This window comes from Astatotilapia calliptera, chromosome 18, assembly GCF_964374335.1.
Source record: "Astatotilapia calliptera chromosome 18, fAstCal68.1, whole genome shotgun sequence".
NCBI lineage: Eukaryota > Metazoa > Chordata > Actinopteri > Cichliformes > Cichlidae > Astatotilapia > Astatotilapia calliptera.
Window position 1 is genome coordinate 962,321 of NC_137439.1, and position 22,125 is coordinate 984,445.

The window sequence follows — 22,125 nt, forward strand, 5'->3', positions numbered from 1 at the left end:
ATTAAGCAGATATACAGACTGCATTTCACTACTTTTCTTCTTTCTTTTTCCAGGACTAACAGCTGGAGACTCAATCACTCCTCAACAACCTGAAGTCACTAAAACAGAAGGAGAATCTGTCAAACTCACATGTAGCTATGAGACAACATCAGAGTATGTACGCCTTTACTGGTACAGACATCATTCTGACCTTCAGGCTCCTCAGTTTATACTCTACAAAGGAGCAAGATCATGGAGTGCTGAATATATTCCTGATAATCGATATGAATCAAAAACATCACGTACAACAACTACTCTGACCATAGCAGCCCTAACCCTGGCAGACACAGCTCTCTACTACTGTGCTCTAGAAACACAGTGATACAAAGTGTAGAAGAGGCTGTACAAAAACCTGAACACAGATATCTGACTACTCTTCAAAGAGGAGGGAAGTGGTATTCAAAGCACAGCTTCATATCAGATGGATTCTGCTAATTCCTGTTTTATCAGAGTCACTGTGGTTACAGCTGCTAATGAAACACTGTGGGAGGATTCACATGAGCAGCAAATCCACATCAACCACAAACCAACACTTTATATCAGCATCAACAGTCAGGAGGAAACATCGTTGCTGTCTGTGGTCCTGAAATGTATCTGAAATGTAAATGTTGTGAAACGAAGGGGTTTCTGTGTCTCTGAGCCCAGGACACTCTGACAAAAGACATTCTTCATCTCTAGAATTTCACTTCCTGATTTAAGTTAACAGTTCAGTATTAATTCTGACACACTGTGGCTTCTGATTCTGTGAAGTGTCTTCATCTTCAGCTCTGCATCTTTACTGCGGCTTTGATTTATAAATCATGAAACAGACAAAAAAACTTTAGAAAGAGCTTTTTATAAGAGCATGGTGAAAATCTACAACTTCCTAGTTTCACTTCTAAATCCTGAACAATCAAAATTAGTTGAACACAAAACAGAAGAACAAAAAGTGATACATGCTTTCCACAAATAAAAGACTCGTGTGGTCAGTGAGCACTACAGGATTTCTCAGCTTCAGTATCTCAGGTCACAATCCAAATATCTGAGGTAGAGTAAAAACAAGGGAAAGAAATCATACGTAGATCAGAATATGACAGAATACAATGGAAACATTTCATACATCCAATTTTCCAACCAAGTTCAAATACACACACAAACTTAACTGATGGCGGTAAAAGGAAAACAAAGCCAGTCTAACTCTGCAGGGAAAGAAGCTGCTTTAAAAACTAAGAGTTGCCGAGCAACGCCTCCACTTGTACCTTTTTATATTTACATTGTTGTGACAGAAAACTGCAGCAAACTCACAGAACTTAGCAACTACAGGAAACACTTCGGTTCATATTACACACATTTTTCTTCCAGAGTGTGTGAGTGCTGGAAAACACAGATTTTATAATAAAACAGAACAAATGTACTTCTTTCTATGGCCGGCTTTAACAAGATTTTATATCATGAAACACCAACTGTAATTCAGTGGCAGTCCGCACATCCAATGGTACACTGCACAAACAAACTTAACACAATTCAAACAAAAAAATGACCTTGTGTGAGAGTCATCATGTTTCACTGGAGAATTAAAAACCCTCATCATGAGAGCGCCACAGCGTGACACAGAAGCGACACCGAGTCGTCTAAAGTTGCGTCTCTGCTGCACGTGAGAGAAAATAAAAGTAATAACACATAAAATTGTCACATTGTGTTGATCAGTAGCTTGTAGGGCAGTGAAATGATCAGATTTCAGCCTTGAATTTGATTTCGGCTTCCTTCTATGAAATGATGATCATGGAACAAAACTGAAACTGTGTGCTCGACAAACAGAACACAAAAGCACATCAAGCACTTCCTGAATCACAGCTGTTCTCTGAAGGTTTCCTGAACTCGTCTGCACGAGTAACACTGTGTTAAGACACATATAACAAAACTGAGCTGTGCTGTACAGCAGAGGGGGAGGAGCTTGTCGTTCAGCATCATACTCTGTTGTTTTGAAATACTTTGAATTTAATGGAAGAGACGCAATGAAGACGAAATCACGTGTGAAGAGTGCTTTAACCTCCTAAGACCCGAACTCTTCCACGGCAGCATTTTTAATTTCTCTTTGATATTTGGTCACATTGGGGCCCGATGAATGTAAAAACAAAGAATTGCCAGATTTTTTTTTTAAAACCTATTTTTGTTTTTAAGAAAAATGAGAGCCACATATGAGGATATTCGTTTAAAATTCTGATAGAACAGTAGCAGCATAACGTCCTTGTAAGTGGATATCAGGCCCTTGTAGAGCAAAACTGAGTATTTTGGTCTAAATAACCCAAAATGTGACGTCCACATGTGGACGGCAGGTCCCAGGAGGTTAATCGCCTGAAAACAATCCACGAACTGCAGCACGACTGACGCACAAAGGCTAAAAAAATAAAGAAATGGTTACTGACGTGAATTATCCGACATTGACTCGTCATGTCCACATTAAAGGTTTCAGCACACGGACTCGCTCACTCAGTTCTTTTCCTGAAGAGGAGATACCTGCACTGCATGCAAAAGCACGCAGGGAAACGCAGAGGGAGGTCAGAGCTGTCGATCTACATCCATCATGCAGGTACAGTGAATGCAGGGAAAGACTTTACATTTAGTGTTAAGTGGATGCGCTTACATCAGGCTTGCACCATATCGGTCTGGAAAAGTGTTTTAATTAATTCGTTAATATATATATATTTTTTGGAATGTGGGTGAGTAATATTAGGAATGTTGCATTATGGATGTAAAAGCAGTGTTATGTTTACATGCAGTAAATGCCTTTTGTCACTAAAATACATGAATAATCACAACAATTAATCATGATCACAATATTGATCAAAAATCTCCTCAACAAACAGTTTTGATCCTTTCGTTAGTCATATGTTCAAACTCACAGCACCGCGGCTGTTCACACTGCAAAAACAATACAGCTGCATCTTAGTCACCTACACTAGCCAAATGCTTTTTAATGGCCAACAGTCATTTCATATTTATTTTATAGTTTGTTTGAGATCTGCTGCTGAGAATGATTCAATTTTAGATTTACATGTTTGTTCGATCACGGCTGCAGAAATGAGGATGAACTCTGCTGCAGACGCACAGGATAATACACCCAATCTTTGTTTTCATCATGAAGAGGAGTGAGTGTGTGTTAAAGTGGGAAACACATTAGTCGAAATCTTACACTTTTTCTTCACCTACTGTTTCTGCTTTTACACACACACATATATATAAAAAACATAAATAACTGTAAAGTTAAAAATCAGACAAATGTTAGTTCCTAATACTGTTTTACCTTCATATGTTTACAGAATGAGATCATTCGTCATCTGAACTAAAGACATGTTAAGTGCCAGTATGGATATGGGACTCTACTTCCCGCCTCCTATTTTCCCATTTCTGAAACAGGCGTGAGCATCTACAGTGTTCATACTAAGTGCTATCGTCTACAGGCTGCTGTTGAATAGAAGAATATCAGAAGACTACAAGTAAGCTATTAGGTTAGCGCTGGTTCACATCACTACATCTTAATATACATAAATCTGCATCATCACCGGTGAGAGCCGAGAACACGCAGAAAAACTGACGTTTAAATTGTGATGTTTTTTTGTTTGCCAGATTTCATTATTTCATCACATTTATGGAACATATATGAGCTTTTGAGATCAGTCATGACCTTAATTTCAGACTTTTAAAGACCTTTTATTGAGCAGCAGGAAGTGTGTAAAGCCAGCTCTGATTGTGAAAGCTTTACTGTTAACGGGTTCGATACTTTTGTCAAGCTCGGCTTCATAAATACACTGTTCCCTGCTAAATATTCAGAACTAAAACTTTTTCCCTGCGTGAGTTTTCATGTGGACTACCAAACCACCTCTTTGGGTAAAACTTTTCCCACATACTTTGCAAGTGTATGGCTTCTCACCGGTGTGAATTCTCACGTGCACCAATAAAGTACATTTTTTAGTGAAACTTTTCCCACATGTTTTGCAAGAATACGGCTTCTCTCCTGAGTGGATCCTCATGTGGACCAACAAACTGCCCCTTTGAGTGAACGTTTTCCCGCACGTTGTGCAAAAAAATGGATTTTCACCTGTGTGCACCGCCTTGTGCTTTTTAAGTGCTAATAAGTAACAAAATCTTTCACCACAGGTGTTACAGGTATACGGTTTCTCACCCGAGTGGGTCCTCATGTGAACCAACAGACTACCGCCTTGAGTAAAACTTTTCCCACACGTTTCACAAAGATAGGGCTTCTCGCCTGTGTGGATTCTGTGATGTTCGTGTATTTTGTATTTATTCTTAAACAATTTTCCACAAACATTGCATGTTACCGACTTTTTACCTATGTGAGTGTTACACTGACCCTCTGACGTGGGAGAGTCTTCTGCATCGGTACTGTGACTTCTGTTTGCACTATGTGCTGATCCTAAATCTACATAGTTGCTTCCTCCCTGATCTTGACCCTCAGCTATCAGGAAGCTGTGAGAGAGGAGCTGCTCCCTGTCTGGTCCTGGTTCACCGTGGGCTCTTTCCTCATAAGCAGCAGTCACCATAAAGGTATCAATGTCCTCCTTCAGTGCAAGCTGCTGTCCCTCCTGACTGCTGTAGAAATCCTCCTGTTCATGTTTGATCTGGAGAGGCTCCGGTTCCCCGCGGTTCTCCTCATTACAGAGCTGCTGGTTAATGAGAAATTCCTCCTCCTTATAGACATGCTGCTGCTGGAGGCCTAGAACGAAGCCAACATAAAGAAAACTGATGTGATGACAGAAAAACTCCTCTGAGCAATCATTAAAATAAACACACACAATGTTTCCGCTTCTTCTAAAAGTCTGGTCGGATGTGTAAAAAAAAGCTAAAAATCATGTCTGGAAAAAGGTTTATTTGTTTTTTGTGGGGATAAACTGTTTATTTTACAGCATTACCTCAATAATGGATTGGATTTATATAGCGCTTTTCAAGGCACCCAAAGCGCTTTACAATGCCACTATTCATTCACTCTCACATTCACACACTGGTGGAGGCAGCTACAGTTGTAGCCACAGCTGCCCTGGGGCAGACTGACAGAGGCGAGGCTGCCATATCGCGCCATCGGCCCCTCTGGCCAACACCAGTAGGCGGTAGGGTAAAGTGTCTTGCCCAAGGACACAACGACCAGGACAGAGAGCCCAGGGATCGAACCGGCGACCTTCCGGTTACAGATGCGATTCCCAACCCCCTGAGCCACAGTTGCCCCAATAAACCCACACACAGGGTTAAAAAGGTAGTAAAGAGCTCCATAAAATTACATTTATAATATATTAAAACTCAAAGAAACCTACAGAACCAAACTCACTAATATAACTACATGCCCAGGCACATAAGGAAAAGGCCTTTTATATTCTTATTTCTTGGTGTCAGTGAAAATCCAGGCAGGGCGTTCTGAATCAGCTGAGAAGACAGTTAAAAAAGTTTTTAAAAAATGAAAGTTTGGACGACCTTGTGAGAGTCATCAGCTGTTCTTGTTTTTTTGTTTTGCTTCTGTGTGTTTTTGGCTTTGAAGCAGAGCTTAAATATAACAACTAACATTAAATATAAAGCGCTTTGAGGCAATTGTTGCTGTGCTTTGGTGCTATATAAATAACACCAAAGTGAAGTGAAGTGCTATTGCAGATCAATATTATATTTCCATCATCTGTTCATGTGTTTTATTTGATCATTTCTCGTTCACTCTGAGAGTTACTGAGAGCACCAGGGGGATAAGTGGATGCTACCGACAGTAACGTCAGGCTCAAAAAGCAGCACCACTGCTCTCATTCTCTCCTCTCAGTGTGCACACAGACACGCATGGTAGTGGGTAACCATGGTAACCGTTCAGGTTATTATTTCCATGCAAAAGAAAGAACACAAGTACCGCTGTTGTCTAACCGAGTAACTAATATACTGTGCATGTATATAGTGCATGTTACTTTACAAAGTCAGTGTGCACTCTGTGACAATAATGTGACTTCAGAAGAAGAAAATAAGCCCTTCATTTGAAAAAATGTGATTGACTCAAAATAAAATACATAAGATGTGTGTGAAACAGAAGAGGAAGTGATGCAGCTGTGAAGACACGTTTCACTGGATGGAAAAGAACCCGGTAATAAAAAGCAACAGATGTGTTGGATGCACATCTGTAGCTGCATGAAATATTGGCCTGTAGTCGGCAGCGGACCTGACGACAGTTCAGTTCTTATGGTAGGAAATACTGTCTAAATATTTCCCTTTATGCAATGTTTTTAAATAATTAGCTGACTCAATGAAAAAATAATCTGATGCTAAGTAACCAATCATCACGTTGCACTATTTTTACAACCAGGGGTCCGTTCTTCGTACCTCGCTAAGTTAGCTGGATTAGATTGTTGACGATTTCGCGTGATCCTGGATCGTTCGGTTCCCCGAAGCTCATCCGGGACTTGCTGTCATAGCAACAGAGCCGTAAGCGTAAACCTGCTGGGGAGCAGGTTTACTTTATGTAAACAGGAGGTATGTCCGCTTCATTTATACGAAAGCAACAGCGATATTCCACCACTGTTTCACCATAAATAAATATTCTCAATGTAACCAAAGACAATGCAGCACCTGATCCATTTATTGATGTCACACAGATACATACAGGTCATTTCCTAAAAAAGGGAAATGTACTATTAACATTCTATTACATGTATGTGATTATTACAGATGTAATTCATATTTCAGAGTAGTAATAGTAAATTACTTCGTGTAATCAAGATGAGAGACCACGGCTATAAAAGCGAAGGTGGATTTGGGAAGTCTGTCGCAGCCATGTCCTGTCCGTATACGCGAGCAACCCATTGTGGAAGGTGCAAGATTGATAAGGAGAGTCCTCAGAATCCAGCGTATATTGCGGGACAGACAGGATCCTTTAGCTCAGCGCGACAGTGTGCTCATAGAGAGATATCGATTTTCCCGTGAGGGTATTATTTACTTAACCAACTTGTTGACGAGGGGGTGCAGGACCACCACCTGTCTTTTTTTGCTCTGCCCTTTTCTTGGTTGCTGTTATAAACAAACAAACAGATTATTTCAGGGTCTCTTTCCAAGAGACTAAAAGCAATATAAGTGATAAATATTACCATTCTGTAGAATATTCTTATATTTCACTTTTACTTGTTCCCATGTTCTAGTGGGTCCTGTTGTGGCTCTAATGTGAAAGGGGATATAATATAACATATTATAATATAATATAATATAATATAATATAACATATTATAATATAATGTAATATAATATAATATAACATATTATAATATAATGCAATATAATATTGGATAATATAGTGTAATATAATAAATCTACCCTACCGCCTACTGGTGTTGGCCAGAGGGGCCGATGGCGCGATATGGCAGCCTGGCTTCTGTCAGTCTGCCCCAGGGCAGCTGTGGCTACAACCGTAGCTGCCTCCACCAGTGTGTGAATGTGAGAGTGAATGAATAGTGGCATTGTAAAGCGCTTTGGGTGCCTTGAAAAGCGCTATATCAATCCACTCCATTATTATTGTTATTATTAAATTACTTACGAGTTTAATTTGTCAGCAACTTTCTGCCAGCCCTCTCTCCTTGCTTTTGCAGCCTTTGCAGTGTTCTCTTGCGTTTTAATTAAACTCTGAAACTCCTGAAATCCCTCAATCAAGAGTTCTTGCTCTGCTGCCGAAAAATACCGAGCGCGCTCCTTCGACATTTTCGCCGACCAATCAGAGGGTTGCCGATCAATGTTTCTACTATCGATGCGTAGCCCCTTTTACGACACCCAGTGATCTCACATTACTTCATCCAGCTGTACTAATCGTCAACAACAGGTGTGTTCGGAGAACCGGAATAGCGAGCTCAGAGTTAGCGCGATGATTTGATCTTGGATGTAGTGAGCGACGTACGAAGAACGGACCCCAGGACAATAAGAGAGAGCAGAGGTGATGACGAGTGCGGGAGTGAAGAAGAGCTGAACATCCCAAAGCAATAATATGATAAACATATAAAACATAGCAAATAACTTTAAAATGAGTGAGACTCGTTCATGTGTGAGTTCATCCATCAGAGTGAGACTCGCCTGCTGTGTGCAGCTTTATCTCGGGTTTCCAGGTGATATCCAGCAGTCTGCGCTGACGGTCGATCACTTCCTCGTACTGGACGATCGTTTTTTCAAACTCTGAGAAGATTTCTTCCGCAGCAGCAGTTAGTCGCTCGTTGATGAACTCTCTCAGATACTGAACTGAAGACATGGTTGCTCAAACGGCTCAAAGATTCAGCTGAGAGACGACAACAATACGACCGTCTTCCTTCTCTGTCACACAGGAGAAAAGCTAACGGAACTTCCGCTCTTTCCTGTTTACTTCCGCCTGGTGTTACACAGTAAAGTTCCGACAGAGAAGGACAGGTTTCGTTCCCAAATCAGGTTATAGTACGAAGTTCTATATTTATTTGTTTTTACCGCATTTCATAAAAACAAAAAATTATTTTAACCATAATAAGTTAAATTTCAACTTAGAAAATTCTCTGTTTAAACTGAAAACTGATTGTTAGTTTGAGTTCTTCTCATTTTTATAAGCGAAATAGATTATTGGTTGGTCGACTCACGTTGTGTTCAGCTGCTCCATAAGAATAACAGATTTTCCTTTTATTGTTTTGTTTTAATTTTTTCCCCCGTAAATTTATTTAACTGTGTGCTGGCTTGGTGAAGCACTTTAGTTCAAGTGCTTAAATTAAAGTAAGCGACTGGACTTCTATAAATTTCTTGAAGACGTTTCACTTCCTGTTATTAGGAGGATTTTAGACACCTAAACATATTATTATTGTTGTTGTTGTTAATAATAATAATAATAATAATAATAATAATAATAAATTCTATTTCAAAGCGCCTTTATAGACACCCAATGACACTTAATGATAGAATAAAACACACAATAGAACATTGGCAGTGAAGAAAAATAAGAAAACAAAAGCACAAGATAAAATAAACAGGTTCACAGTGACTATGCAGATTTGAATAGGTGGGCAGTAGGAGGAGGGATTTAAACCGGGGGAGAGAATCAAGGTTTCTTATATCTGGGGGTAGAGAGTTCCACGGCCTGGGAGCAGAGCAGCTGAAAGCGATGCCTGCCATGGTGCTGAGGTGGAAAGAAGGCACAGCAAGCTGGATAGAAGAAGATGATCGAAGAGATAGTGCTTAACAGGTCAGCAAGGTAGGCAGGAGTGAGGTTGTGAAGGACCTTGTAGGTGAATAGAAGAAGTTTGTTCAAGGTTCAAGGTTCTTTATTTGTCACATGCATAGTTATACAAGTATAACACACAGTGAAATGTAGCCTGACACGCTCCTCGACATGTGCAAAAATGGGGGGGGGGGGGGGGGGGGGGTGTAGAGGAAGAACATTATATATATATATATATATATATATATATATATATATATATATATATATATATATATATATATATATATATATATATATATATATATAAAAACACCCAGCACGCCCCTGTGGGCGGTTTATCCTTCAAGCTCGGGTCCTCTACCAGAGGCCTGGGAGCTTGAGCGTCCTGCAGTATCTTAGCTGTTCCCAGGACTGCGCTCTTCTGGACAGAGATCTCCGATGTTATTCCCGGGATCTGCTGGAGCCACTCGCCTAGCTTGGGAGTCACCGCACCTAGTGCTCCGATTACCACGGGGACCACCATTACCTTCACCCTCCACATCCTCTCGAGCTCTTCTCTGAGCCCTTGGTATTTCTCCAGCTTCTCGTGTTCCTTCTTCCTGATATTGCTGTCATTCGGAACTGCTACATCGATCACTACGGCCGTCTTCTTCTGTTTGTCTACCACCACTATGTCCGGTTGGTTAGCCACCACCATTTTGTCCGTCTGTATCTGGAAGTCCCACAGGATCTTAGCTCGGTCATTCTCCACCACCCTTGGGGGCATCTCCCATTTTGACCTCGGGACTTCCAGGTTTTATATATATATATATATATATAAAACACCCAGCACGCCCCTGCGGGCGGTTTATCCTTCAAGCTCGGGTCCTCTACCAGAGGCCTGGGAGCTTGAGGGTCCTGCGCAGTATCTTAGCTGTTCCCAGGACTGCGCTCTTCTGGACAGAGATCTCCGATGTTATTCCCGGGATCTGCTGGAGCCACTCGCCTAGCTTGGGAGTCACCGCACCTAGTGCTCCGATTACCACGGGGACCACCATTACCTTCACCCTCCACATCCTCTCGAGCTCTTCTCTGAGCCCTTGGTATTTCTCCAGCTTCTCGTGTTCCTTCTTCCTGATATTGCTGTCATTTGAACCGCTACATCGATCACTACGGCCGTCTTCTTCTGTTTGTCTACCACCACTATGTCCGGTTGGTTAGCCACCACCATTTTGTCCGTCTGTATCTGGAAGTCCCACAGGATCTTAGCTCGGTCATTCTCCACCACCCTTGGGGGCATCTCCCATTTTGACCTCGGGACTTCCAGGTTTTATATATATATATATATATATAAAACACCCAGCACGCCCCTGCGGGCGGTTTATCCTTCAAGCTCGGGTCCTCTACCAGAGGCCTGGGAGCTTGAGGGTCCTGCGCAGTATCTTAGCTGTTCCCAGGACTGCGCTCTTCTGGACAGAGATCTCCGATGTTTTTCCCGGGATCTGCTGGAGCCACTCGCCTAGCTTGGGAGTCACCGCACCTAGTGCTCCGATTACCACGGGGACCACCGTTACCTTCACCCTCCACATCCTCTCGAGCTCTTCTCTGAGCCCTTGGTATTTCTCCAGCTTCTCGTGTTCCTTCTTCCTGATATTGCTGTCATTGGGAACCGCTACATCGATCACTACGGCCGTCTTCTTCTGTTTGTCTACCACCACTATGTCCGGTTGGTTAGCCACCACCATTTTGTCCGTCTGTATCTGGAAGTCCCACAGGATCTTAGCTCGGTCATTCTCCACCACCCTTGGGGGCATCTCCCATTTTGACCTCGGGACTTCTAGGTTATACTCGGCACAGATGTTCCTGTACACTATGCCGGCCACTTGGTTATGGCGTTCCATGTATGCCTTGCCTGCTAGCATCTTGCACCCTGCTGTTATGTGCTGGATAGTCTCTGGGGCATCTTTACACAGCCTGCACCTGGGGTCTTGCCTGGTGTGATAGACCCCAGCCTCTATGGATCTTGTACTCAGAGCTGGGTGTTGTGCTGCCATGATTAGTGCCTCTGTGCTGTCTTTCAGTCCAGCTTTGTCCAGCCACTGGTAGGATTTCTGGATATCAGCCACCTCCTCTATCTGCCGGTGGTACATACCGTGCAGGGGCCTGTCCTTCCATGATGGTTCCTCGTCTCCCTCCTCTTTCTTGGGTTTCTGCTGCCTGAGGTATTCACTGAGCACTCGGTCAGTTGGGGCCATCTTCCCAATGTATTCTTGGATGTTCGTTGTCTCATCCTGGACTGTGGTGCTGACACTCACCAGTCCCCGGCCCCCTTCCTTCCGCTTAGCGTACAGCCTCAGGGTGCTGGACTTGGGGTGAAACCCTCCATGCATGGTCAGGAGCTTTCTTGTCTTTATGTCAGTGGCTTCTATCTCCTCCTTTGGCCAGCTTATTACCCCAGCAGGGTACCTGATCACGGGCAGGGCGTATGTGTTGATGGCCCGGATCTTGTTCTTACCATTCAGGTGACTCCTCAGGACTTGCCTGACCCTCTGCAGGTACTTGGTGGTTGCAGCCTTTCTAGCGGCCTCTTCATGGTTCCCATTTGCCTGCGGGATCCCCAGGTACTTGTAACTGTCCTCTATGTCTGCAATGTTGCCTTCTGGTAGTTCAATCCCCTCAGTTCTGACTACCTTCCCTCTCTTTGTTACCATCCGACTACACTTCTCCAGTCCGAACGACATTCCAATGTCATTGCTGTATAGCCTGGTAGTGTGGATCAGTGAATCGATGTCTCGTTCACTCTTGGCATACAGCTTGATGTCATCCATGTACAGGAGGTGGCTGACAACTGCTCCGTTCCGTAGTCGGTATCCGTAGCCAGTCTTGTTAATGATCTCACTGAGGGGGTTCAGGCCTATGCAGAACAGCAGTGGGGACAGAGCATCTCCTTGGTAGATCCCGCACTTGATGGTAACTTGTGCTATGGGCTTGGAGTTGGCCTCTAGTGTTGTACGCCACATCCCCATTGAGTTCCTGATGAAGGCTCTTAGGGTCCCATTGATCTTGTACAATTCTAGGCATTCCAGTATCCAGCTGTGGGGCATTGAGTCATAGGCCTTCTTGTAATCAATCCAGGCAGTGCACAGGTTGGTCAGTCTGGTCTTGCAGTCTCGGCTGATTGTTCTGTCTACCAGTAGCTGGTGTATATATATATATATATATATATATATATATATATATAGTATATACATTGGGTGAATGTGCAGTAGTAGCAGCAAGCAGGTGAATTCTGTACATTAATATGAATAGACATCTGACTATTTTACAGGATAGACAATATAAACATATTTAAAATGAAAGGAATTGAAATGTACATTGTGCCTTGGTTTAGTGTCTGGAAGAGTCCTGTCTCAGTCAATTATAGATGATGTGAGAGGGCGGGTGTGTGTGTTTAGGGCACGGATGGCTTGGGGATAGAAGCTCCTCTTGTACACTATCTGGAATTTCACAGGGAGCCAGTGAAGCTCCTGGAGAACAGGGGTGATGTTCTGGTCGGAGGGGGTTCTTGTAATAATGCAGCTGAGTTTTGAACCAGTTGAAGTTGGAGATATTTTTGGGGGAGACCATGCAAGAGAGGATTACACTAGTCAATACGTGAGTTAACGAGACTGTGGACATGAATGGACATAAAACAGTAATTATTCATAGATCCTTGTATGTTGACGACATTCACCATTTAGAAGCATTAAATATGTATATATCTATTTTAACATCCAATTTCTTAAACTCCAGCAGCTAAAACTGAATCCCCCCTTTCCAAACTAAAATTATGGCAGAATTAAAAGTTAGAAAATTATAATCTTTTATGTTGTTTTTTTCCTCTGCATCCATGCTTGTTCTCTCTGGGTAATAAAAAAACAAACTCTGCAGGAGGGGGAGATACAGGAGAGGTGGAGGAAGATCTCAGCCTGGGCGTCTATTGTCTTGTGTAGTCTGGAAGGTGAGTGGATGACGGGGTGGGTGCAGTTTTCTCTGTGGTGGGGTCGGGTGGACTGTCCCGGGCTCTGTGGGGCCGGGTGGCGCTGTTGTTCTGGGCCCCGGTCCGGATGGGCCTGAGCCCCCTTTCCCTGGCGGGTTGCAGAGTATGGGGGTGCCTACTGGGGTCAGCGGGGGAGCTGTATAGCGAAAAGCGCTATATAAATGCAATCCATTATTATTATTATTACCCGACTGCAATCTGGAAATATTAAATATTTGGTAAAAATGCGCATTATTCCTCAAGGTGTCCCTTCAGTTCTCATGTGCTTTCACTAGCAACATCTAAACCCTCCCTCCTTGACATAGCCATTCGAGACCACTCTCCAAGCCGACTCGCGGTTCTGACGACATTCAAAATGGACTTATCATCTTCTGTGAGGTTCGTGGAATCAGGTGGCGCTCTGCCAGTTTTGGGGGTTATGATTATAGAAGGTGGTTTTACTCTAATCAGTTCGCAAACCCGTCCAAAGCTGCTGACTGTCACCTCTGTTCATTTCAGAAATTGGTGCCGTTCAGAGTCGATCCACGTCGATACCTGATCGAGGGTTCCCCTCATTCATCCGTTAAGGTTTTCTCTTCTCCCAAAATTCATTCCTAATTGTCTGAGCCCATCCACTTGATTCTATGGAATCCTGGACCGATTTATTGAGGACACGGACTGTTCATCTTTGCTAGCCTTCCCACCAGTTGTATTCCTCTCCTCTGGGTGGTGATGTCACTTGGTGTTCGTCCTGTCTTCCTTCTCTCACTCCAACCAATCACAGCAGATGGCCCCGCCCCTCCCTGAGCCTGGTTATGCTGGAGGTTTCTTCCTGTTAAAAGGGAGTTTATCCTTCCCACTGTCGCCAAAATACTTGCTCATAGGGGGTCATGTGATTGTTGGGTTTTTCTCTGTAGGTATTATTGTAGGGTCTTGAGGAGACTGTTGTTGTGATTTGCCGCTGTATAAATAAGTTGAATTGAAAATTGAATAATTACTGCAGAGGTCTTTGACCGTACAGTTAGTACTGCTTCTAGGGGATGCCTTCTTTGGGCATCTGTCCGGTCTGGGTGCCACCGCCAGTCCTCTTCAAGGCCTTCCCCAAACTGCAGATCAATTCATGTCTAAGAATTCAACTTTACCTGATAAAAACGCCGTTAAACCTAAAATGAGGACTTCGGCCCAATGAGTGTAATGTGCCTCATCATGTGTAAATGAATTCATACTGAAATCCAACAGTAACTCTCTAAATCCATGGTAAAACCAAAAACCTAATCAGTTCTTAGTTCTTCAGTTTTGTCCCATGCGTGGAGAAGTCTCCAGATTCTCTGAATTTGTGGTAAAGACGAGCAATTCTGGCAAACCATCAGACGACTTGGGAGGAAAGCAGCGCTCTGCTGGGTCTGGGATTGTCTGCTTAGGCTGTTGCCCCCGCTACCCGCCTCTGATAAATGGAAAAAAATCAATTCAGTTTTATTTATACAACAGAAAAATCACAACAACAGCCTCAAAGTGCTTTATATTGTAAGCTAGGGTAAGAAAATGGAGCCATTACTGTTTGTATATCACATTTACAGTATTTTTGGCAACAGTGTAATAATGGAGCTTGAGAGTCATTAAGGCAGTAATGGCAGACCTGGGAAACAAACCATCCTTAAATATTATAACATACCAAGCTTCTGTGTTTGAATGCAAAACAAACACGTTGTTGAGCTCGAACGCGCGTGTGTGGCTGAAAAATAATTAAATGACATATTGATTATCAGTAATGTAACCTACAAAATAAAGTTATTGGAAGCTTAAAATGAATTTCAAAATTATTACATTTCAGACTTTTTTTATAGCAACGTTTGTAAAGTTTTGATTGTATAAAAATGAAATAAAATAATAATAATTGGTTCATATTTGAAGTATTATTGAATAACAGTACTGTACAATAACTACAGTAGTGGCAGCACATTTATTGTTCAGTAGAAAAATGTCCAGTATGTTGGCTGACATACTTCTTTTCCTTTGAAAATATAAATGGGCTGATTGTAATCGTACTGTAAGTGTCAGCAAACCCACAGTCTGTCTACAAAACACAGGAAGCATTTTCCACACTGCTCAGCTCCACTAGAGGGCGACATCATCCAGTAGGCGGGGCTCTCCTTCTGCACTGTGTTCAACCATTGTGTCAATAATAAGTGCTGCTGTGAAGAGAACAATTCTCAGACTGAATGTTGAACATCAGCTAGTTTCTCCTGTTGATTTAAACCTTGTTGTACAGATGGAACATTGGCTGTGGATTATTCTTGCTGCTCTTTTCTTTGGTGAGATACAAACATCAACATGTTTCCTCTGCTTAAATAAATGTGTGAGTCTGATTAATGGTGAGTTTTTAATCATGTTTATTGATCCATCTCTTCCTCTGCATGTTCTGTTCTTCCTCAGAGTGTAAAGGAGAAGACAAAGTGATCCAGGAACAAGGAGATGTCATTGCTGCTGAAGGAGACACAGTTACACTTGGATGTAACTTTGAAACAACTGATACATATCCATATTTGTTCTGGTACAAACAAGAAGTAAATGACTTTCCAAAATATGTTTTACGACGTGATAAAACAGCCGGCGATAATGCTCAAGAATTCCCAAAGAACAGATTTGATGCTGAACTCAAAGAAAAGTCAGTCCCACTGAAAATCCAGAAGCTTCAGCTGTCTGACTCTGCTGTGTACTACTGTGCTGTGAGGCCCACAGTGACAGGAAACAGCAAAACTCTGCACAAAAACCTTTGGAGCAAAGACAACAGAATACTCCACAACATCCACTAGAGGGAGCCACACACTGTTAAACCTCTGATTCTTGTGTCATTGGACTGATGACAAAGACAACAGAGAAATGAAGCAGTAAAGATCAGAGACAGAGACAGAGCTGCTGTGGAAGCACAAAACTATTTGATTGGCTGAGCTATTAAAATGGCCCCGCCCACTGAAGTTGAGCTCATCCAATGACATTATTTGTTGGTCATTGTGCTGCAGTGGAAGAACATTGTTCATGTGCTGTCTGTCTGGCTTTAATAACTCCAAAGACATGTTGCTGCACCTCTTTTTGCTTCTATCTCACATTATAGGTGAGTTTAAGAACAGGGATTAAAGTTTAGTTGAAGCTGCTGCATTAAGCAGATATACAGACTGCATTTCACTACTTTTCTTCTTCCTTTTTCCAGGACTAACAGCTGGAGACTCAATCACTCCTCAACAACCTGAAGTCACTGAAACAGAAGGAGAATCTGTCACACTCACATGTAGCTATGAGACGAGTGATGATACTCCTTGGCTTTATTGGTACAGACATGATTCTGACCTTCAGGCTCCTCAGTTTATACTCTGGAAAGGAGCAAAAGACAGCACAAGTGAATATATTCCCAATAATCGATATGGATCCCAAACATCACCTACAACAACTAATCTGACCATAGCAGCCCTAACCCTGGCAGACACAGCTCTCTACTACTGTGCTCTACAAACACAGTGATACAAAGTGTAGAAGAGGCTGTACAAAAACCGGAACACAGATATCTGACTACTCTTCAAAGAGGAGGGAAGTGGTATTCAAAGCACAGCTTCATATCAGATGGATTCTGCTAATTCCTGTTTTATCAGAGTCACTGTGGTTACAGCTGCTAATGAAACACTGTGGGAGGATTCACATGAGCAGCAAATCCACATCAACCACAAACCAACTGCAGGAACGTTCAGACGCAAAGAAACAATAATGAAATAACTACAAACAGTAAAAACTGTTCATGTGAAATATGTACAGTATACAATATGCTTTCGAACTTTTATTCATATGCATTCACACTCCGATGGATGTATCAGAGAGCAAATCGGGGTTAGTATCTTGCCCAAGGACATTTGGCATGCAATCTGGGGGAGGCAGGGATCAAACCACCAACCTCCCGATCAGCGGCTGACCTGCTCTACCGTCTGAGCTACAGCCACCCCTAAAGGTCATCAGGATATAACTTTCTTATTTATTGGATGACAGTGTTTAAAAATCAGAAACAAAATAAAATAACTCAGTTTCACATGTAACAAAGTCACAACATAATAATCTAATCTAAAGGTGCTTCATGCCTGCATGACCTACTTTGACATTCTCACAGTGTTTTTCTATCGTGGCTTGAACATCTGCTTTAAACTTTCCTTACATTTGACACAAATCCTCTGTGTGAGTCTGATTTTTCAGTGATGTCATGTATATAGTTTCTCACCTGTGTGTTTGTTCTGATTGGGTGTTTACTGCCGTTTCATTGTTCACTCACTCGCTCCCCAATAGATATTTCATAAATAATTAGAAATAATAATAATATCAATCAATCCAAGCTTTATTCGCCACATGCAGGTTTCTCTGCAGTGAAATGGGACCCCCCCCCCCCCCCCCCCCCCCCGACCTTACACACACACAACACAGACATCACATGGGGATACAGGTTGGAGATCGGTAGCGTTACAGAAAAACACTGAAATATACACTACAATGGGAAAGTACAAGAGGAAAAAAAGAGACCTCTACTCATGCTGTGCTTCCATGGTAGGACAGCATGAGAACAGTAATAATAATAACACAATTAGCAAAGAAGTCAAGTATGTAAAACATGTTAAAAGTGAAAATGAAAACCTGATTAAAATTCAATACATGTAAAATGTGACTATGGTGGTTTGGGTTCTTTCTTCTTCTTCTTTTTTGAGTTTTTCTATCTTAAAATGCTTAGTAGTGTCTTTTATGATTTATTTAGTTAATTCTATATACTGTTCCCATTCTTTTCCATCAGTCTCTGTGTTTATCTTTTATTTGTTCTCGTTGTGCTGTTTTCCCTTTTTTGGCAGCTTTTGTTTTTTTCTGTCTTGTGTTTGCTTATTTTGTAATACCTGACTTTCTCTTTGCATTTTTTGGCTTTATAAGTTGTCCTGACAAATCCAGACTAAGTACTTGTTGGAGTCCTGCCACCACCATGTTGCATTTGTGTCCATAAGATATCACCACATAGCTAATTATGACACACAGCACATGTCAGATGTCCTGAAAGTGTATGGTAATAACTGAGTGTAAAGTGTTGTTACGGTGCCGGCCAGAGATGGGCAGTAACGCGTTACTGTAATCTGATTACTTTTTTCAAGTAACGAGTAAAGTAAGGGATTACTATTGCAAAAAAGGTAATTAGATTACTGTTACTTTCCCGTGGGAATGCTGCGTTACTGCGTTACTAAAACCGTGATTTCTTTGCGAGAATGTCTCACGACAGTGACGTAAGCGAGTGCGACGTTCGTGACAACAGCTGTGTGCAGATCAACAATGGATCACATATCGAGTGCAGAGAGAGTATGAGCGTGCAGCGTTTAAAGCGTGGAAGTACTGACCTTACTTTGAGTTTGATTCCATAAAAAGTGACAAAAACATTAGTGTCCGCTGTGCGTGGGAAGAAAACTTCTTTTTACAGCGAAAAAACCCTAAACTTCCAACAAGCACCGAGTAGCTACGACGTAATGGGAAACTCACAGAGAAACTCACGGATTCTTCCACTGACCGCGGCACACCTGCACCAGGGTAAACCTCCGCCTACCTCAGTCCTGCTTTACAGGTGAAAATAGAGCAACAGGACCGCTGAGTCTTTGACTTTATTTATTTTCTGCTGTGTTTTACTTGCATCTATTTGAAAGACTGAGTGTAAACACACAATATTTTATTTTATGTGCTGGAATGTGCAGAAAATAGGTTTAACTGTTAAACTAATTTCTTCCAGTCAGAGAATGTTGCATATAATTAAATTTTTGCTTGATGCATAAAGTTAAAAGATTAAAACTAATAAACAAGTTTTAAAAAGAGACTTTTCCATTTGATTACATTTTGTATGATGGATTATGCAGAAAAAGTAGAATTGGGCTGAAAGATCTATCACTTTATCACCTATTCAGGTTGTAAATCGTGTTTTTAAAAAGTAACTAAGTAACTAAGTAATTAATTACTTTTGAAAATAAGTAATGAGTAAAGTAACAGGATTACTTTTTTGGGGAAGTAATCAGTAATTAGTTACGGATTACTTTTTTCAAGTAACTTGACCAACACTGGTTCCGGCTGAGACAAACAGCTGATTCTGTGTCATAAAGAATTATTTCATGAAGTGTGAGAGATTATCTGTATCTGTGCTTGTGTCAGTGGAGCTGGAGCAGCCTGTTAGACAAGGAGCTCTTACTGTAAGAGGCTGATAGATAACAGCTTGTGCAGTGACCTTCTCTCCACCACAGCTTCCTGTATATCCAGTTTGCATTAAGCCTTCCTCATCACTTTATTCAGTTTGTTGGTGTCACCAGAAATGTGGCTTACGATTGTTACGATTTTCCCCCAGTATACATTCTGCTGTCTTCACAGAAGAGGTGATCATTAGGGGTGGGCTTTGATAATCGATTTATCGATTAATATCGATTCTGGCTTGGATAACGTGATATCGATTCATTAAAATCCTGAATCGATTTTTTAATATAAATTTATTTTGCCCAAAATGCCAGAATCTCAGGTTAAACCTCACAAAATTTCAACAACCACCAAACAGCTAAAACAGTAAATGAGAGCAGGAACACGGCTTCTGCACAAAGATGTAAACACAAAGCGCGGACCCGCCGACGGATCAGAATCACTGAGATGTCGCGTTTCTCACCCGACGGCACGGACACGGTCGGGGCTGAAAGCCGACAGCTCGCTGATTCTGATGTTTCGGCGGGTCCGCGCTTTGTGTTTACGTCGTTTTTGCGCTGATTCTAAAGCTGTTAGTTTTATCTCTCTCCAAACAATATTGACTGAACCAGCAGCAAAAGAAGATCCAAACTTCACATAAACATTGTCATGGACTCCCTCTGACTTTTGCTGTTTTGCTTCCACCAGGATAAAATCACACTTCATGCACAGCTCTCTCTCTGTCTCTCTGTACTTCAAGAACAGTTTCCTGTCTAAAAATGTTTTCTGCATTATTTGCTTGCTTGTTACGCAGAAGTCTACCGTTGTTTACAGCGCTGTCGGTCGCTGTTTTTTTTTCTTTGACTTACTTCCGAAAAATAAACCAAATTTCTGCTGTTCAGTAGGCTTCTGAACAAATGTAAACTTTTAAAAATTATGCAAAACGTGTCTGTGTTTTATCTTCAGCTACTTTGACACAAAGGCCTCTGCTGTGATGCTCACACCTTTGATAAAGTCTTGCAAGTGTCAGCTTCCTTTTTTATAGATACAAAAATATATAAATGTACTGATCTGAATAATAATATTTCTGACTGTCTGAGGCAAAATTTCCCAGATTCAAATCTAACCGAATCGTGAATCGAATCGATTCTAGAAATCAGTGACGATACCCAGCCCCAGTGATCATTGTTACCTGTGTGGACTCTGAGCTGTGTATTTACATTCAGGACTTATTCTTTCAGATTTATTCCCAAATATCCCATGTGTCAGAAACACATCAACTCCCTATCTCCATTGTCACACTGAATATGTAGGCAGGGAGGGTGATGTCTTCTTTTTGGCTTGGACACGTACAGCGCTACATTTGGAGTTGATCCTGAGTCTAATATTCACTTCCTATCTGATCTTGACTTTCAGCTTCAGCAGAGTTTTAATTGTGTTTCTATTAAAAAAATTTGTCTTTGAGACTCTCAAAGTGCCGAACACTACAAGCCACACTCGCCCTTCACACACTGATGTGTTTAAGGATCATTGACTTTTCACTTTGTAGACTTCCTGCTGCCAAGGAAAGCAGAGCAGCAGAAAGACGTGCTGAGTGTGAAGCTGTCAGCAGGGGGAATAACACAGGGCTGTGAATGAGTCCTGTCACTGTGATCAGGCTCCTCCTTCTAATCCACCAACTTAGTGTTGATGAAGACTAAACAGAGAGATCACAGCTTCTTTATACTTGCTGTAGCTCACAGTTACTCTACACTGCAGATATGACGCCTCTGTTCATCTCAGTGCTGCTGGCTGCTATGTGCCTCGGTATGAACACAACTCTGTTTCTTTGATATCAACATTGACGTGATTCTTTAACAGCACACTGATACTGTTTGTTGGTGTTTTACAGAATGCAGAGCACAAAAAGACAACGTGCTGCAAGCAAAAGGAGAAGAGACTGCTGCTGCAGGAGGCACAGTGACACTTCACTGTCTCTATAACAGCAGCAGTTTAACAGGTACTTCTCTCTTCTGGTACAAACAGGATGGAAACAACAGCCCCAAATTCATCCTGAGTCGTGTTAGTGGGGATCAAGGAAACACAGCAGACGAGTTCAAGGAGAGATTTTCATCCACACTGGATTCCAGCATCAGATCAGTTCCTCTGAAGATCCAGAAGCTTCAGCTGTCTGACTCTGCTGTGTACTACTGTGCTGTGAGGCCCACAGTGACAGGAAACAGCAAAACTCTGTACAAAAACCTTTGGAGCAAAGACAACAGAATACTCCACAACATCCACTAGAGGGAGCCACACACTGTTAAACCTCTGCCCAGTTGGGTTTGTTGTAGTGACAATTTGAGTGAATAATGTTTATTGTGTAAAATAACAGAAATTATTCAAGATAATCAGTCATGTGACACAAGCTACTCACTGAAATACAATAACAGCTAGCTAACGTCATACTTCTATTATTTTGTGATGAATCTACTTCCTGCTTCTTCAAAATGTTTGTTCATACAGCAGCAGAGGTAAGGATGAAACAGAAAGACAGAACTGTGTCACATGACCACAGATGTTTCTGCAAAAGCTGCTGCCCACATTCTGCAAGAATACAATGAATCTAACCCCACTAACTGCATGGAGGAAGCCAGAGAAAACCCAACCCAATAAATAAGGATGTGAGTTATTGTCTCTTCACTGAGGATAGACTGACAAG

General features: G+C 41.9%; 2 protein-coding genes and 1 gene segment (V, D, J or C); 1 reads left to right on the forward strand and 2 right to left on the reverse strand.

Moving 5' to 3' along the window:
- Window positions 1-858: 858 nt before the first annotated feature.
- LOC145421689 (uncharacterized) lies at window positions 859-4,385 on the reverse strand (the record flags this gene model as incomplete). Its single annotated transcript, XM_080292265.1, has 1 exon — window positions 859-4,385. A coding segment is annotated over one exon (534 nt), but the record flags the coding sequence as incomplete, so codon positions are not given.
- Window positions 859-8,447, reverse strand: LOC113010299 (uncharacterized). 5 transcript variants are annotated; one of them, XR_013903083.1, is made up of 4 exons: window positions 8,113-8,447; window positions 4,391-4,753; window positions 2,445-2,540; window positions 859-1,060 (listed from the first exon to the last, which is right to left on the reverse strand). XR_013903083.1 is itself a non-coding variant. In XM_026149323.2 (4 exons), exons 1-3 carry the CDS (start codon window positions 8,282-8,284, stop codon window positions 2,468-2,470), a joined length of 603 nt encoding a protein of 200 aa, XP_026005108.1. In that variant the 5' UTR covers window positions 8,285-8,447; the 3' UTR covers window positions 859-1,060; window positions 2,445-2,467. The 5 variants fall into 5 exon arrangements, 4 of the variants coding, with proteins under 4 accessions (XP_026005108.1, XP_026005110.1, XP_080148548.1 ...); XM_026149323.2 differs by having other exon boundaries at window positions 2,445-2,535; XM_026149325.2 differs by lacking the exon at window positions 2,445-2,540.
- Window positions 8,448-12,546: 4,099 nt separating this feature from the next.
- On the forward strand, window positions 12,547-22,111 carry LOC145421725 (T cell receptor alpha variable 38-2/delta variable 8-like). The segment is given in 3 exon segments: window positions 12,547-15,523; window positions 15,645-15,775; window positions 21,453-22,111. Coding segments are annotated over 3 exon segments (432 nt in total).
- Window positions 22,112-22,125: the final 14 nt, after the last annotated feature.

Coding starts and splice junctions, on each gene's coding strand:
- LOC113010299 (XM_026149323.2), bottom strand. CDS start 8,284: ATGTCTTCAGTTCAGTATCTGAGAGAGTTCATCAACGAGCGACTAACT. Junction 4,754..8,112: donor GATAAAGCTGCACACAGCAG/GCGAGTCTCACT, acceptor GCTTCGTTCTAG/GCCTCCAGCAGCAGCATGTC. Junction 2,536..4,390: donor AGACTCTCCCACGTCAGAGG/GTCAGTGTAACA, acceptor CATGCAGTGCAG/GTATCTCCTCTTCAGGAAAA.